This window comes from Sminthopsis crassicaudata, chromosome 5, assembly GCF_048593235.1.
Source record: "Sminthopsis crassicaudata isolate SCR6 chromosome 5, ASM4859323v1, whole genome shotgun sequence".
In the NCBI taxonomy this organism is placed as follows: domain Eukaryota; kingdom Metazoa; phylum Chordata; class Mammalia; order Dasyuromorphia; family Dasyuridae; genus Sminthopsis; species Sminthopsis crassicaudata.
Window position 1 is genome coordinate 112,617,562 of NC_133621.1, and position 18,532 is coordinate 112,636,093.

Genomic DNA, 18,532 nt, shown 5'->3' on the forward strand with positions numbered 1-18,532 from the left:
GTGTATACAGAGGTGGCTACGACTTACTGGTGAGGTCTAGATTGGCCTTAGGAGATGGAGTGACCATGCAGGTGACTGTGAGAAGCAAAGAGGAAACACCTGTTGATGTTATCTTAGCTTCAGTTGGATAAATTTTTATCTAAGCTTTGTAATTAATGTACTCTCCAGTCGGCTTTTTTCATGATTTTGGAAAGTAAATGTCTAGGCAGATCTACTAAGCAAATGTCTGTCCTTGTGTCTGTCCTTATGCACGTTGTTTTTACTGCAACTGCTCAACTTCTTTACATTCCTTGCTCTAACTTATTGTGTCCAAAAGCACCTGGTGGAGTTGAGAACTTGTGTAACCCAAGTGGTGGGGAAGAATCCAGAGTCCACTTTTGTCAAAATTCATTTTTATTAATAGAAAATAAACAATTATTCCAGTTTCAAAATTTGTTATACTTGAAGTTGCTAATAAAAAAGACTTTAAAATAATGAATGTTCCTGCTTCACTGAGACATTGCAACTGTAGCTAACAAAACAGTATTCAGCACCATTTGCTTTAGGCCTTTCAGAACTTTCTACAAATTCTTTCTGTTAAACAGAGGAAAACACAGGCTAAAAGGCCACTTGAGTATTCTTCATAAAAGGAATTCAACAGAGCAAAATTGGCTTGGGTGAAAATCCCCTTGCAGGATAAGGACACATCTTTTGAAATAAACAGACTGCAATCAGCTGAGAATCTTGCCTACATATCAGCCGATAGAAGTAGTTCTTTTCACAGACATTATTTATTGATCCTTCATGCCTCAAAATTTTAGGTGAAAACAGGATTTAATTTGACATACAAAAATTAATCGTATTTAATAATTCATTATGATTCACTACTCAGCTACAGAACATACTTGCTGGTTTAGTGTCTTTATAAAAAAATACTTACATTTGTAGGTGTGAAATATAACTCAATCTGTAAGAAGATGTACTTCAATATAAATTACACTTTAACAAGATGGTAAGAGAAATCCAAAAGCATGACCAAAACAGAGAATCTGGCTTGCTGTGATGCTACATGTTGGTTATAGAACATGCAAGCATATATTTTAAGAGAAGTTGACTTTAAAAAGAGATTTTGCATATTGCATGATTATGTAATTGGGATTGAAAGTGGGTGGCACCTTCAAATTCTAAGAGTCCACAACCTTGAAAATGTTGCTGGCTTTTTGTTTGAAAGATTTGGGAGGGTAAGACATTTGATTGACAGCCTGAACAGGAAGTGGATGGGACATGAGACAAAACCTTTTGAAGCTCATGGTGTTACTTCAGGGTATTGTTTAGTGATGGGATATAGTCATGATCCCTCTTTGAGGAATCAGTTCCAACTGTGACTGAAAAGGAAATAAAGCAAGGAAAACAACTCTTCCTCCCTCAGAAAGAGTTGATGAAGTTCAAATATGCATTCAGAAAACCCATAGGATCCTCAAGCTGTGGATAGTGGCTAATGTGGTCATCCAGAATCGACACTGTGGACTGGGGTAACATTTTCCTATTGAAAAAGAATGTAGAGGTGAAGTGTTCAAGCTGAGTTTGGATGTTCCAATAAGCAATAGCTTAAAAAAATTAAACCTACAACAAATTTCCAGGTAGGAATAAAACCCATTTCTTCAAAGCAGGATAGCTTTGAGCCTGGGATAAGGTAAGGAAGGCATCAGTTACTTTCCTGGGTTATAACAAGTAAAAGAATTATTTGTTTTAAACTTTAAAACTTGATCTGATCTCAAATGCATTGTTTCTTATAACTGGGCTGGAAAAACAGTCCCACCCACTCCAAATGACTTGGAGAAGGAGTACATTAATCAGAGGAAAATTATCCTCCATTTCCCTTTGCAGCCTGACAGGCTCAAGTTCCTAACATGTTTTACTCAGAATACAAACAAATGTCAACTTTACCTGCCAATATTCCACAGCTAACCCACAACAAGCTTTCCTAGCTAAGCAAGACATGTTCATGGACACACACAGTATCAGCCATGGGTATTCTATTTTGTTTTTTCCAAGCCCTGTTGGGTTTAACGTGAGGAGTATCACTATCCAAAGCCCTAACTTCTCTTTCATGAACCAACCAGGGAATCTAAGACACATCTGATGGAACATCAGCTTTGTTCTCTCTGCACCTGAACCTGGCTGGCATACAGCTATTCCCAAGAGCTGCTTACCTGTACAGATTCATAAATTCTGGATGAGGATTCACTGGATCTAATGGCCCATAGATGAAATGAACTGGAAAGGAACAGGTAAAGGGTTAGAGGCATTCTCTTGATACTCCATTTCAAAAACCCAAACCAGAACAAAAGCTGCCCCCAGTACAGTATGTCATTCTTGGCCTATTCTTGCCCTCCAGAAAAGAAAAGTAACTCACTATCTTGTATTAAATAGATCTCAAGAAGCTTCTAGCAATGAGGCAGCTAACCCATGGTGGCTCATTCATAATCTTTCTCCCCTCCAGTATTCTATTCTGTGTCTAAATATCTCTTCTTTGTAAAGTTCTGATTCTTTTAAAAAATTCAACATTAATATTATTTAATATTTAATTTAATATTTAAGCATTTTAACATCACTAGAATAGTTGGATTTGATTTTTCTTTGACATGTAAATCATTGTTGAATGCCTACTATGTACTTAATAAGGCAACCCTAGAGAGGCTGGATTTGCTTGCTTTAATTAACTTTTACACACACACACACACACACACACACACACACACACACACACACATATGGCTTAAGAGACTAATCCTTGCCTCAGCTAAGTCTGTGTCCCATGGCTGCCACTCAAAATAATTATCTATTGTAGTAACCAAAATGATCAGCAGTGGAGAGACTCTTCCACTTTTTGGTTTCTTAATTCCCATATATAACAGTACTTTGCTGTTGTGGTATCTTCTTAGTTTCAGTTCAGTCTTAGTTCAGAAGAGTATGTCTCCTGGTATTGGGTTACCATCTCATTTTAACTCTTAAGGACCCGTCTGATTTCCCTGTAGGTAGGATGCTTCACCTAAGACCTAAAATTTAACAAAGAGACAATGAGGGAACACTTACGAGGAATTGCCATGGAGACGAGAGCCCCTACCCAGCGGTCTCGATGCTTCTTCCTCTGGTTGATGAACTCTAAGAGACTTCAGGGACAGATTAGTGAGAGTTTGTGTGTGAGTCAAGGAAAGCCACACTCTAGTGAGACCACAAGGCATTTTAGATTGTTAGATCATAGGGAAAGTCGTTATTTGCCCTCACCTGCCACATTCATTCCTGTTAAACTCCAGAACCAAACAATTACTTAGTGATACTCAACATGATAAATAAGAAAAGTGACAACTGGTACTCATCAGGGATGCAATGAAAAGCAGACTATCTCACCCCATGCTCTTTGGAAAATAGATCATTCCCATTTTTTTCAATTGGATTAATACAGGCATTCAGAAGATGATCATCTATGCCCATGACCATTTAGAGTCATAAGCTTTTAAGGCACAAGGTACTATTTGAAGGGACCTCAATAGTCCCAGACACCCCTAACCTCCTCCTTCCATTTTATTATGAGAACAAAACTATATATGACTCAACTCATATCTAGAAAACAGGGAAAAGAAATCTTTCCAGTATTATCAGATGAGACTAATTTCTAGTGTGGATCCTTTTTCCTCTCAGCTCCAAGACAGCATATAGGTGAACATGGATCATCAATTCTTAGTATAAATAATTTCTATCTCTTTCCCACTAAGAAAAAAATTATACTATCTCATGTTAAAAACAACCTTCAAATTTATAGATCCCGTGGGGAAAGTAGCCCATTCCTTGTAATTTCCAACATAGACATCAATTAGAACTTGGAGATAACAAGACAAAGTAGAAACCACATTGAACTCGCTGGTAGAAAAGGAAGCCTTGTCTCTGGAATGTCCAGATTTTCAACACTCTCTCTGAAAACTGCCAAACTCTGATCTGTATCCAGATATAGGATCTGGATAGACTCCCATAGGCTACCTGTGGCAATATCCTCAGCCCCAGTGGTTGAAGAAATTACAATGTGATAACACTTGAGCAGAGACAGCAAGTTCTCAAGTATATAAAACCTTTTTAAGTGGTTAATATTAGCAACTATGTTGAGAGGAACAAGGCTTTGCTAAAGGTTAGGTGGAAAGTTACAGACCAAACAGATTAGAATTGGCAACTGCTTAGTTAAATTGTCTTTGGCCGTGGAGGCCTCCAGATCAAAAGTCCCTCTGTTCCCATTTTCTCTCTTTTCTAGCAGCTTCTCAAATGAATATAAAATCAAACTAATAAGTGGTATTCCTCTTGTGACAAGGTATAGGCCACCCAGGGAACAGAGTGGAGGTGGAGGAAAAGCCCTTTTCCCTTTAGTAAAACATCTGATACTAAAGTAAAAGTGTATCTTTTACCTGTCAATGACCAGATTGCCATCATTGGTTCGAATACCAGCCCACATGTCCCACATCTCAGCTTCTGAAGGCCGTGTGTATGGTCCAAAGACCACTGCAAGGCTGAAAGATCCCCAAAAATTGAAAGTGTGGGTAAGTAGGTATGAGTAGAACTTCTAGTATTAGTTTCAAGACCATTGCACAGGTAAAGTAGGTGTTTTGTAAGCATACACTATCTAGTTACCATATTGTGTCACTCCCTGCATTGGGAGCATCTTTACTCTCCTGAAAATGCAAACCACTTCAAAGCAGCCTCCCCACAAGTCTCTCAGCTCTCTGCTCCTCAAAGCAATGAATGAGTCAGGGCCCTTGGAAGCAGCTGCTGAGGTGAGGGAAGAAGGAACTTCTGGCCACCCCTTTCCCCCTCCCCCCCAGATTATGAACTTCCTAGCCCTAGCACTAGGGCCAAGATTGAGATTTGCAACACTTTTTACTCTAATGCTTCTCAAAAAGCAATCTCAATGTTCAGGCACCAAGTAACTCACCCCCGAGCAAAGAAGAAGAAATTCATCAGGCGAGTGAGAATGGGAGATATCAGGCCTCCATCTTTAAGCAGCTGTAGGTTAGAAAAAGAGAGAATAACATGAAATGAAACTCCAGGAGAAGGGAACTTTTTTAATAGGGCATTGGGAACCCTCAGCCTCTTTGTCTGGGATTAAAGGGATTTGAACTAAGCTTCTCTATATCTGAAAAATGGCATTTCTTTACTTCCTCCCTTGGAGAAAGAATAGCCTGTTTCTAACAGTCTGATGAAGCCCATGGACCCTTTCAAAGAATCAGGTTTGTTAAATGAAGAAAATATACAGGATTACAAAGGAAACCAATTACACTGAAATAAAGATATAATTTTCCTTCTCCATTCAAGTTCACAGCCTCATTGAAATCTATCTATGGATCCCAGTTCCAGAACCCTTCCTCTCAGATCTGGCTCTTGGACACTCAAATCCCAACTTGAACCTGGATTTGAATGAGGAGTCCACTAGGCTCAAGTAAAGGGCTCAAGCCACAGACATTCATCTACATGTTCTTCCCCCCAAAAAAAAATCTCTCTCAAACAAAGGATATTTTATCAGGATAAAGACAAATGAACAACCCATGCACATGTAAAAATGTTCAAAAACTTGAGGCATTAAAACCACTCTGAAGTTCCACCTGGCACCTATCAAATTGGCAAAGAAAGATGATAAGAAAATCAATTCACATTAGCATCACTGATGAAAAAAACCTAAGCCACAAGCCCATTCACTTGATGCAACAGTTTGCAAATTGGTCCAACTTTTTTGGAGATCAATATAAAATTATGAAGACAATTACCAAAATGGGCATACTCTCTTCAACCAAATAGTCCTACTTCTATAGCTAACAGACATTATTAAAAAGATGATAAAGGTACATGTATGTACAAAAATATTCCCAGCAGCATTATTTGTAAGATCAAAACAAAACAAAACAAAACTAGAAATGATCTAAAGTACCCAACAACTGAAAAAGGGCTGAACAATGCAATGGAATAATGCCCCCTTATAAGAGAGACTCTAAAGAGAGGTGAAAGTGGAACTTTAGCAGAAGTTACCCTTAAAATCCCTCATAGACTATTAGCTAAATGTCACAGTAGATAGAGTCCAGAATTTGAGAGACCCGAGTTCAAAGTCTTCCTAGAACATATAATAGCTATATGACTTTACTAGAGTCACCCATGTGCCTCAATTTTTTCATCTGTAAAATAGGGCTATTAATAGCACCTACTTCCCAGGGTTGTTAGGAAAATCAATGAGATCATATACATAAAAGTGCTTTGCAAATCTTCAAATGCTATGTAAATGATAGCTATTATTACTACAGTATCTTTAAATAGGTGTAGTTCTTTGAAGAAAGCAGTCTCAGGGAACAATTGGATCTGAGGTGGTTGTCATGGAAATAATGGAATATAAATTTCACTTTTCACTATACTCTGCCCCCTCCCAACTAAGCTATTGATCAGTAAAAAGACTGGGGCCAGAACTTCTCAAATAGGGGATGAGGGGAAAACTGGTAAAGATTTAGTTGGCAGGAAAACTGATAGAGAAAATATATTCTCAAAGAAGCTTGACACCTAAATGTGATGATTTTAGAAGATGATCCCCTTATCCCCACATAACTGTTTCATCTCAAACCATTTATCAGGAAGCTAGAGTTGCTGGGGCCATTAGCAGGGGACCTCCTAGATGACCAAGAAGGCTAGGAACAACAATTAAGGCTCTCTCTTTCATCACTCTACCAGCCTAAGCAGAATGAACATGTCTTTGCTTTATTCTATGTCACCCTAAGGAAAGCCTAGAGACGAAGTGGGAAACTGCAGGATCTCACTCAGCAGCTGGCTCCCATTCTGAGACACACCCAGGGCCCAAGACTGCTTGTGAAGGACCAGCTGATTCCTCTCTCATCTCGAACTCTCTTGGGGCAAAAACTGAGTGGAATGATGCTTCTAAAAGCAAAATGGCAGACCATGGGGATTTTAAGAGTCTGTTTTTTTCCTACAGTGATTCTGTATAGCTTAATAGCATATAATCTGCAATGTTCCATCATAATAAGCAATTATGAAGTACTCAAAGAAATATAAAAAGACTTATATGAAGGAATTGAGAAGAAAGCAAACTCCAATGAACAAAATACACATCATATAGTTAAAACAGGAGTTCTTTTTTTTTGGAGTCATAGATTCCTTTGACAGTCTGATGAAGCCTATGGATTCATTTTCAGAATCATGTTTTTAAATGTATAGCAGGATTAATAAATAAAATCAATCATACTCAAGTTTCTGAACCTCAAGTTAAGAACCACTTAAAAATTAACAGCAAAAAATCCATGCTAGAGAGACAAAAAGAGCCAAGGAGAGATTACAAAAATTTGGAATGTGAACACTTTTGCCAATATTAGTTCCTTTTAACTAAAAAGTTAGGAATAGGAGAAACTTGATTCATGCAATTATTTACAATCTCTTGTCTTCATTTTGCATTTCATTTGTCTTTTAAATTTTCCAATGCTCTTGCCCAAATATAGAAATATAGCCCAGAAATGTTAAAATAAAATATTTATGTTAAAAGCAAAATCCATGCAGGTCTTCATACAGGCCATTCCCAGAAGGAAAAGAAGAAAGGAAATGGAATACAGTGTTTGTTCAAAAGTGCCTGCCTAAGATGAAAGATGAGCATCATGGAAGCTGCCCTTCCTTCTCAAGAGAAGGAAGTAATCTCACTAACATCTATCCATCATGAGAGAGGCCACAGGCCTTTACAAAGGACCCCACAAGACTCAACTCTGTACAAACAGAGTCTCAGATTAAAGATTCACCCAGTGGACTGGCCAACCTTCTGGAGTAAGGTGGGATGGTGAGTCTCAGGAAAGATACCTGCAAGAGAGGCAGAAAACTTTCTCTTAGTCACTTACCAACAACTTCAGCCCAGATCAAAGTCCACACTTCTCTTGGTACCTCACACCCATTTTCCCCTGATTCCTCCCCTTAAAGCATTTTACTGAGAAACAAAATTTTAAAAAATAAATAAAAACTAGGGTCACCTTCAGAGATCTTCTAAGTGTTTTACAATCAATTATGTCACTCTCATTAGAGATGACATTTTGGCTTCCTCTGGTCTCTTTAGCATGACAGAGAGAGCAGGTTATTTTCCTCTGTTTTGGATGAAGAAACTCCCAGGGAGCAAAAGGAGTTTATTGATGACTCCCCAGCCTGCTTTGGAGGCCAGCGCTGCGCTCTATGCTCCATTCTACTCTAGGGATTGCTTTGCCCTCTCCAAATGGACGCCCAAATCCCACTGCGTCCGTAAGATTAAGAGGAGTGGGCCTTTAGTCAGAAAGACCCAAGTCCAAATATGGACTTGGACACTTACTAGTGAGTCATTTAATTCCTATTGGCTTCAGTTTCCCCATCTGTGAAATGAGGATATTAGCAGCATCCCAGAATTGTTGTGGGGGTAAAATAGTACTTTAGCACAGTGCCTGGTACATAATAGGCAGGACGGAAACATTATCACCAATTGTTGTCATAATTTCTGTTGCAAAACATGTTGATGAGGGGGTGATTTTCTGGTATATACAAAACCTAGGAGGAAAAGGTACTTTCTATTTCTCCGTTTTCCCTTGAGATGATGAAGGAACCTGCTGTCCCCAGACACCAAACACTGGTGCGAAAGCCATCCCCCTTTAGATTCCCCCACGTACCCCAGTTCTGGCACCTGCCTCAGCTGTCAAACAAAGGCGTCAGACAGACCCTCCCAACTCTACTATGAACTACTTGTTAAAGGCCATGTAGCTTAAAGAAAAGACCCCAGGTATGGAAGGGAGACAACAGACATGAATCTTGGCTCCATCAGGTGGTGGCCCTGGGCAAGTCAGTTGGTGTTATAGATCTCAGCTTTCTCCTCTATGAACTCAAAGGGTTGGATTGGAGGAGCCCATCTTCCAAGATCTCCCATCAAGATCCAAATCAGGTGACCAAGCGGCTACCTTCTGAAGAAGTCCATCCTTCCTCTGCAAATGGTTCTCCCTATTCCAACCACAAAGTAACCTGTATTGCAGAGGTGGGCATCTTATCCATCCACCATACTGTGAGATCTGGGATGACAAGAACAATTTCTTTTTACATCTTTTCATTTCCTCCACATTACACATGGTAGATGTGTTTGTTGAAACATATTGAAAATTGTTCTCTAATTGATAGATTGTTTGCCTCCTTGGTGAGTAAGGGGAGGGAAAGAATTTGGAACTCAAAAAAAAAAATGTTTAACATTAAAAATAAACAATAAATCTTAAAAAAAAAAATACAAAAAAAAACTTGTAAGTAGCAAGTACTTTACTCCTAAAGAAGCAAAAATGAATTCACAATGGAACTCCTTTCCCCTCCAATTCCCAACAATCATAACCTGATCAAAATAATGCATCAAACAGGGATATCGTTATCCCTTATACAGCTCCTTTTCTGTGTCTTGCACATAGTAGGCTATTTAATAAATGGTTATTAAATTGAACTGAACATGTCTGGCAGAGAGTATTCTGGGAACACTGAATTTTCAATCATGAAACTGATTTTGATTTCACCTGAGGAAGATCTAAGTGCTTATATCTTTTACATCCTGAGACATCCAGCCTTCTAGGCCACAACCTGGCCAAGCTAGGCCATCCCCCAATTTTCATCCTTGCCAACTCCAAGCAGTTACCTCCATTTGACAGACAAAGGCTGTTGATGAGAACCCGACCAGTCCGATTATGCTTGTACCTAGGGACAAGGAAAGAGAAAACCATTCAATTCCATTCCTTCCACAAGCACTTTGTGTCCTACTATGTGCACACTGTGCTAGGTACCCAGGGAGCAACATACAAAACAAGGTGCTGATCCCAGCCTTGAGTGTTTACTACTATACAAGGACATAGCACATGAACCAATAACCATGATTCAAAGTAGAAATGATTAGCTATAAAAGAGAGGAAATTATATGTTCCATGTGCAAGACCATGTGGCGGCAGGGATTCTGCCATTTCTCTCCCTCCTCTCCAAGCACAAATGCATTGTTCTTCTTTGATAAGTCCTTTCAGTCATGTCCAGGTTCATTTGGGGTTTTCTTGGCAAGGAAGTATGGTTTGCCATTTCTTTCTCCAGCTCATTTTACAGATGAGGAAACTGAAGCAAACAGAGTTAAGTGACTTGCCCAGGGTCACACAGGGTTTATGATCAGATTTGAACTCCAGGTGAGGCTTCCTCACTGCAGGTCTGACACCCTATCCACCACACCCAGCATTACTTGCTGAATGAAAGAATGAGCAAGCCAGGAGCAGAAGGCTCAGGTCAGTAAAGCAGCCGAGGCAAGCTGTCCAATGGTGTGAAGGGTTCGACTTTTCTTTAAAAGCACACAGAAAGGAGAGGGTGAGGAGGCTGATCACTTCACCAACCTGTAAAGCAGCTCCTGAGCCACAGTATCCCCATAGTCATGAGAGAGAAGGTTAATTCTCTGGTTCTGAAGTCCCAGGTGTCCTAGCAGCCCTTCCACAATGCTGGCCTGCTCAAAGATGGAGTAATTATGGGGTCTCTGTAAAGAGGGGGAGAAAAAAGCATAAGTGTGAGTCTTCCGCTGGGAACCATATCTGCTAAAGGTCTTTCACAGATCCCACTTACTGGTTTGTCACTGAAGCCAAAACCTAGGAAATCAAGGGCAATCACCCGGTGAAACCTCTGGGTCAGGCCTTCCCAGATCTGTGAGAGAGACAGAGGCATGAGCAGCCCAAAGGCGATATCTTACAGATATCTTACAGACTGACCAGGCCCTCCCATAACTCAGGTGACCAAGCAGACCCTCTTTCTGGGAGCAGATTGATCCCTAAGGTTTCCCTCTATAGAAGTAGAGTCCACCATTTTCCCCTCCTTCAAAAAGACCTGCCTAATTTCAGGACAAGACTTTTCCAGTTTGTTAAAGAGTTACCCCCTTTTGCATTAACTTTGTTATTCCCAACCCTGTTGTTCTGGGCAGTAGCTTTTGGGACCATCTGAATGACAAGACTATCAATACTTCTCTTATAACCATTTCATAGAAGGGAAAAACAGCTTGCTCTGAGTTTTAAAAGGAGCTGATGACAGAGCTGGGCTTCAACTCAAGACCTCTGAGTTTTCTAGTCTTCTGTTGAACTACAGAGCTAAAGGAATGAATGAGTAAATGAAACTGTAATCTAGTCATGCAAATCCACTGTCCCCCACTTCCCACTGAAGGAGGCTTCCCCAACTGCCACTCTATATTCATGGACTGAAGGGCACGCTACTTTTTAGCAATGGATAGAGGGTCAAGCCCATTTCAGGAAGAGCTCAATTCAAATACAGATTCAGACATTTAATAGCTCTATGACCCTATGAAAGTCATTTAGACACTGCCTTAATTTCCTCATCTACAAAATGGGGATCATACCAGTGCCCAACTCCAAGAGCTGTGGTGAGGATCAAATTAAGATCCTTATTAGGCTCTTAGCACAGTGCCTAACATGCAGTAAGCACTCTGTAAATGCTAGTTATTTTATTATTGCTATTTAGCAAGGGCTAAAATGACGCCCATACTTCTGAGGCTTATCCAAAAACCAGAGTCAGTTCCTTTTTCCTTGTGAGGAAGGGGACTGAGAATAGGCTCTAGGTTTTGAACCCAGCAGTCCCTCCACTACCCCCACTGCTACCATCATCAGAATGAAAGCCTGTGGTAAGAACAACTCTCCATCTCCTGCCCTTCTAGATCCTGACCCCCAACCCCCATGCTAAACTCACGTGCCACCCTCTACCCCACAAAATTATTCAGTATTTATTTCATATTTGGTAATTGGTATGCTTGTTTTCCAAGTAGAATGGAAGCTCTTTTTGGGCTTTCATTTTTTACTTTATATCCCCAGCCAATGAGCGTACATAACATCTGGCACACAGTAGATGCTCAATTAATGCTTGATTAACTGCTCAATACAGATTTCTATATGAAACAGATTTGTGATTAATGGTTGTTGATGAAAAGATCACAGCACTACACTTTTAAAAAAGAATCTTTTTCAACCATTGTTTACAAATTGTCCAGATAGACACGGGCATCCTCAGATTTGGTTTGGTTTTTGTTGTTTTGACCACCTTAGTGTGCAGGCTCAGGAGTCAGCTTCCTTGACTCTGGGTTTTTCTCATCTCACCTTGCACCAGTCGTAGCTAGAGGTTGGAAAGCCATGTAAAAGCACCACTATTTCTGAGCTCCCAACTGCACCCCATGAGTCTGAGAAAAAAAGAGAGAAGGGAAGGAGAGGTCAGGTGGAAATCCCACAAAGCAAACATGAACCCAATGCAAGCACCCTAATTTAAACCAAGGTGGGGATGCAGAGATTCTCTCAGAACCAACAAAGAGTCTAAATGTTAGAATATTTAGAAACAAATGCAGGTTTGTTACTGGCAAGTTCAGGACAACATTCAATACACAATTGTGTATTGACAAAGATGCTCTTCCTTCATTAATGAATAGAATTTGGAATTGGCTTGCCATGTATGCAAATAATGGCTAGAAATGTGTTATGAAATTGCTCTGACAAGAGTCTGCTTGTCTTCCTGAAATCTTGAGCCTTAGGAAGCCAGACTCAAACACCAGGCACCAAACACATGATAATCACGATGATAAAAACAATATTTGTATAGGGCAGTTGAAAAGCGTGGTGGGTTAGAGTGCTGGGCCTGAAGCAAGGAATAGGGGCTCAGATACCTACTAGCTGTGTGACTGTCAGCCTCAGTTTCCTTATCTGTAAAATGAGCCAGGGAAGGAAATGGCAAACCGCTGCACTATCTGGCCAAGAAAACCCCAAATGGGGTCATGGAGAGCTGGACAGGACTGAAATGACTGAACTACATTTGTGAAGCTTTTCAGGGTTTGCAAAGCCCTTTACAGGTACTCCATTTGATGCCTTCCCCCACAACCCTGAAAGGTGGATCCTACTAGCTCCATTTTACAAATGAGAAAGCAGAGCCAGAAGTTAAGTGACTTATCCAATGCAGACTGACACAGCTAGTAAGGATCTAAAGGTGCTTCTGAACTCGAGCCTCTGATTCCAAGACCTTTACCAACATTCACCACTCTGAGAAGCCAGGCTCTCTTCTGGGTGAGCTTAACAAGCGAGCTCAGGATAGGACCAGGGAGCCGGCCATGCTCACCAATCCCATCTAACCCCAGAGACCCCCAATCGTCTGTCCACACTGGGGTCTTGGAGTCCACAGAAATGCTGAGCTTCAGGAGTCAAAAGAACCATTCAAGATGGAAAGCTGAGCCTTGGAGGAAGCCAGGGAGGTTGGAAGTCAGAGGGGGCAGGGACCACCTGGCAGGCTTGGGAGGGGGTCACAGTAAAGGCACATGGAAGAGGAGAGGGAGGTCCAGCCTGAGGAATAGCCAAAAGAACAGGACCGCAATGCCAGCTGCATGGGAGGGGAGTGAGGGGACAGACTAGAAAAGCAGGAAACCCAACAGATTTTCTATTTGATCCAGGAGATAACAGAGAACCACAAGAAGTTAGCCATTGGGTTGACATGGTCAGACGTGTGCTTTACCTGACAGCTGAGAGAGAATAGGCAGTAATACTGACACTTGAAGTGAGGACACTAATTAGAAAACCACTGTGGTGGGCCGGACAGAGGGGACGGCAGGCTGCCCCAGCGGCTAGAGGCAGCAGACAGCAGGGGGAATAGGGCATGGAGGCAGTGTGGATTAGACATGCAGAGCAAGGGCAAGGGAGGGATCCAGCATAGCCCAGAGGTTGCAGGCTGGGGTGGGGAAGGGCCTGGGAAGTTCAGGAGAGGGTGGGGAGGGGAAAGATGATGGCCCCATCCATAGGACAACCATCTGCATGGAGGTCACAGAGCTAATTCAGGGGAGAGACTAGGGATGGATGGGACATGTTTGTGTGGAGAGAGGGAAGGAGGGAGGGAGAGACAGAGGCAAAGACATGGAGGAGTGAAGGGGGAAGGAGAGAGAATGGAGAGGCTGGAAGGGGAGGGGGAGAGAGAGACAGAGACATGGAGGATTGAAGGGGGGAAGGAGATGAATAGATGGAAGGGGAGGGGGAGAGAGAGAGGGGAGAGGGGAGGAAAGGAGGAGAGGGAAAGGAGGGAGAAAAAGGAAGATAGAGACAGAGACATGGAGGAGTGAGAATGGAAAAAAGGAAGAAAGGGGGAGGAGGAGAGTGAGAGGAAAAGAAGGTAGAGAGGAAGAAAGAGGACGAGGAGGGAGGGAAGAAGGAAAAAAGGGAGGAGGGGAAAGAGAGTATATGAAAAGGGGTAGAAGGAGAGGAAACAGGGAGAAAAAACAGGAAGGGAGAAGGAGAAAGGGAAAAGGGGGACAAAGGTTACAAGTGGAAGGGGGCATAAGAGGAAAGGAAGAGAGAAAGGAGAAAAAACATGGAGGGAGGACAAGAGGGAGATTTCTGTGTGTGAACAATGAAGCCTTCAGAAGTTCACAAGAAAATAGAGAAGACGGAGGGAGGGCCAAGATACAGGCTTAGATGAGCACAATGAGGAGGCAGCAGACGGATGATGATATTCTAAATGAGATGGAGAAGAAAACAAAACACAACGGAGCGTCATAGAGAAAAGGAAAGGCAAAGGGGGAGCCCACATTCAAAAGAAGGAGCTGAAGGTGTCTAGGATTACAGAGAGAGTGGAAGGAGAAAAATGAAAAAGGCCATCAGATTTAGCATTTGGGAAATCCCTGGTAACTTCAGGAGGGAAAGCTCCAATGGAGTGGGGAGGTCAGGAGGCAAGCCAGGGTTCAAAAAGGCCCTTGAGACATTGAATGTGGGGCAAGGTGAAGGGAAGTGCTTTGTAGAAAAAGGGAGCCAAATTTTAGGCATCAAGGAGGAAGCCTATAGGTAAGCTGAGACTAACTGAGAAACCAAGATAGGTGGGAGGTGGGAGAGGTATTGATGAGAGGAGACAGGCAGGGATCAGATCAATAGTGCTCAGAATGGGTCTAGCCGTGTGATGAAGAGCTGGTGATCAAGGACAAACAGCAGAGGAAAGGATTGAAGATGCATATCAAGGACTTTTAACCATGGGTCTGTGACCATTTAAAAAATATTTTGATAATTTTATTTCAATATAACTGGCTTCACTTATAATTCTATGTATTTTATTTTGTGCATTTAAAAATGTTATTCAGAGAAGAGGTCTATAGGGCTTTACCAGACTTCAAGGGGTCTATAATTACCCACAAAGTTGGTTAAGAACCCTGATAGAGAAGGATTTGTAGATTGGAATAAGGAAGATGAAAGAGTTCAGGGCAAATTGCTTCTATTTTTTTTTTTTTTTCAGTTTTGCTATAAAGAACTTCTTTAAAAAAATATCTTTCTTTCTTGATTCTGACCTCCTAAGCCTCAAAAATAATTATGTAACATAACCTCAGATGAACTGTAGAAGAAACTGACTGAACACACAATCAGCTAGCTAATACACAAGCCTTAGCACAAGAAAAGCCTGTCCTGGGGTCACCTCGAGCTTCTATAGAGACATTTGTTAGTAGGTGCCAGGTGAAAAAGGGAAAAAAAATACATTTATCACCACAAGGCACACACAATGATGAGTATTCTGGGCCAGGGGACAGGAATTTCACTGGGGACTTCACATTCAAAGAAAACACTGAGTTACTAAGGCTTTTGTATTTCTATAATGAGAAATAAGAGAGGAAGAAGGGAGGAAGGGAAAAGAGAACATGAGTTAGATGGCAAATAGGGAGAAACAGAGAAGGTGATAAGTGAGGAATGGGAAAGGAACTAGATAGAATGATGTGGGAAGAGAACAAGAGAGAAAGGTGAGGGGAAAGGAGGTGAAAGCTATGGACTTCAGTATTGTCTATACAGAAAAAAATGCCAGGCTGAAGTCAGGAAGACTTGAATTCAAATATGATCTATCAGATACTTACTAGCCTCAGCTGCTTCAGTTTCTTCATTTATAAAATGGAGAAAATAATAGCACCTACCTCCCATGATTATTGTGAGGACAAAAAGAAATATCTCTAAAATGGTTCACAAACCTTAAATGTTATATAAATGCTAATGTATGTACATGTTTATGTATGTATACATATGTATATGTATATAGGATAGCTAGCATTTTAATATGTACATTATATGTATATGTGCATTGCTCTATCTCTCACCCTTCCTGCCCACTGCCTTTAACTATCACCCTGGAAATGTGCCACAACTACTGAAGACTCAGAAAATTAAATTCTTGCCCATAAATTCCTGGCCAATGTCAAAGGGCTTAACATCAGAAACTAATGTGATTTTTATAAATGGAAATGCTGATTTAAAAAAAGAGGCATTAATATCTGCTTAGCTGCTCAACCCTAAGGACCATGTGGCTGCCTCTAAAAGCTTGATTTTAAAAATCCAAACAAACAAACCATAAACCTGCCTCAGCACCACAGTTCCAGAGCTGGTCACTTAGTCTACCTCATTTTACAGATTGAGGAAACGGAGGCAAAGGAAATGGAGGCCAAATGACTTGTTCAAGGTCACAGAGACAGGAAAATTTAAATTCAGGCCATCTGACCTTAGAGTCTCTTTCTCCAATGTCAAGCTCCCAAACCTTGTTTGCCTCAGTTTCCTCTTTTGTAAAATGAGCTGGAGGAAGAAATGGCAAACCACTTCGTTTGCCACCAAAAAAAACCCAAATGGGATTATAAAGAATCAGACACAACTGAAAAACATGACTGAACAAAATGTATATATAATACAGATTTTTAAATGTACATATATATATAAATATATACACAGATTTAAACACATATTTATACACACACACATACACACACTCACAAACATGACTGGGACTAATCTATGCTACAAAGTTTCTCTGTAACCTGCCTGGGGATCAAAAGCTGATACAAATATAGACTTTTAGAGGTCGAATTTGAGTTGCACGGGCAACCTGGTGAGATAGGTACCACAGACAGTATTATCTCCATATTCTTGATGAAGAGATAGAGTTAGAAAAGTTAAGTGATTGGCCCACGGTCCCCCAGCTAGTGTCAGATGAAGGTTTTCCTGACTCTACTTCCAGAATTTAATTCATAATTACATGGTGCCTATCTAAAATAGCAATATGGCCTTTGGTAAAAAGTCTTCTTTAAAGGGTCCAGACTTCCAGCCTTGGGATATTTCATGGACATCATAGGATGAGAAAGTCATTCATCTGACATCATATAAATTTTTCATTATTTACTCAAGTACTGCTAGAGAATGAAATGATCCTCAAGGAACCATTCTGACCCTAAGGTACCATGCCAGATGCCATGGAGGAACCTTAGGGACTTCCCTTACCACCAAGAAATCCCCAAGAAGCTGAGAACCAAAGAAAACCGGAAGACAAAGCAGATGAGAAAGGGGGAAAACCGTATCCAAGTGGACAAGAGCCCCTGGCCCTGGGAAAGCTCCATGCTGACATCCAGACCAATATTATGAGGAGGGGACATAAACAGGGAGGGAGGGAGAGAGAGAGAGATAGAGAGAGAGACAAAGACAAGACAGATGTACAGAGACAAAGACAGACAGAGAGAAAGAGAAAGACAGACAGAGACACAGAGAGAGACAAAGACAGACAAAAAGAGAGAGAGTAAAAGAGGGAAAAGAGAAAGGGAGAAACAGAGAAAAAGGAAAAAAAGGAAGGAGAAAGAAAAGGGGAAGAGGAAAAAAAGGAGAGGGAGAGGAGGAGGGGGAAGACAACAAAAGAGACAGAGGCAGGAAGAGGAAGCAGAAGAGAGAGAAAGAGAAGTGAAAAAAGGAAAGGAAAAGGGTAGAGGAAGTAAGGGAAGGAGAGATGGGGAGGAGAAACTGAGGGAGAAAGTAAACTAGTAGTTACAATTACTATTTCATTTTATTCTCAAAACAATCCTGGGAGGTACTGTCCATATTTTAGAGAAAACTGAGGCAGGCAGTGGGTAAGTGACACAGTTACTAAGTGTCTGAAGCTGGAATTGAACTTGTTTTCCTGACTACAGGTCTCATATTCCATCCACATTTCAGGAGAGCTAGAAAGATATAGATATGTATATATAGTATTATACATATATATATATATATATATATATGTATATATATATATACATACATATGTATATGTACATATATATATATAGTATAATCATATATATTATATATAGTATTTCCTTGTACACATATTAATTCCTCCCCATAAAACATAAGCTACTTGAGAATAGGAACTGTCTTATTTGCTGCCTTTATCTCCCCAGGGCCTGGCATAGGGCACGTAGTTAATGAATGTTTGGTGGATAATGAATGAATGCTAGTCTTGAAGAATAATATTTTCACACACACACACACACACACACACACACACACACACCGTGAGGAGACAGAGGGGGATAATTTATCATAACCAAGTAATTAAAGCCTGGAATTTTAAGTCTATAATGGCATGATAGTCATGATTATGGAGAATATTGGACTTCTTTATTTAAACTGCAGCAAATCCCATGAGGACTCTCTTTAAACCTAAAAGGCTG

The 18,532-nt window shown here is 40.8% G+C and overlaps 2 protein-coding genes across 13 annotated transcripts in view; one reads left to right on the forward strand and one right to left on the reverse strand.

Annotated features, from left to right (window-relative positions):
• Nucleotides 1–474, forward strand: part of COPG2 (COPI coat complex subunit gamma 2) — a 37,832-nt gene extending 37,358 nt beyond the window's left edge. For both annotated transcript variants that reach the window (XM_074271122.1, XM_074271121.1), the window contains exon 24: nucleotides 1–474. In XM_074271122.1, coding sequence (XP_074127223.1) covers nucleotides 1–131 — 131 coding nt within the window. In that variant the 3' untranslated portion in view covers nucleotides 132–474.
• Nucleotides 376–18,532, reverse strand: part of MEST (mesoderm specific transcript) — a 26,076-nt gene continuing 7,919 nt past the window's right edge. For 6 of the 11 annotated variants that reach the window (XM_074271133.1, XM_074271131.1, XM_074271137.1 and 3 more), the window contains 10 exons: nucleotides 12,168–12,247; nucleotides 10,636–10,713; nucleotides 10,413–10,549; nucleotides 9,683–9,741; nucleotides 7,820–7,860; nucleotides 4,958–5,028; nucleotides 4,434–4,535; nucleotides 3,076–3,152; nucleotides 2,193–2,256; nucleotides 376–1,522 (listed from right to left, as the gene is read on the reverse strand). In XM_074271133.1, coding sequence (XP_074127234.1) covers nucleotides 1,405–1,522; nucleotides 2,193–2,256; nucleotides 3,076–3,152; nucleotides 4,434–4,535; nucleotides 4,958–5,028; nucleotides 7,820–7,860; nucleotides 9,683–9,741; nucleotides 10,413–10,549; nucleotides 10,636–10,713; nucleotides 12,168–12,247 — 827 coding nt within the window. In that variant the 3' untranslated portion in view covers nucleotides 376–1,404. Of the gene's footprint in view, nucleotides 1,523–2,192; nucleotides 2,257–2,900; nucleotides 3,039–3,075; nucleotides 3,153–4,433; nucleotides 4,536–4,957; nucleotides 5,029–7,768; nucleotides 7,861–8,881; nucleotides 9,081–9,682; nucleotides 9,742–10,412; nucleotides 10,550–10,635; nucleotides 10,714–12,167; nucleotides 12,248–18,532 lie in introns of those variants that run through there. The other 5 variants (XR_012482758.1, XM_074271132.1, XM_074271134.1 and 2 more) reach the window with 5 other exon arrangements.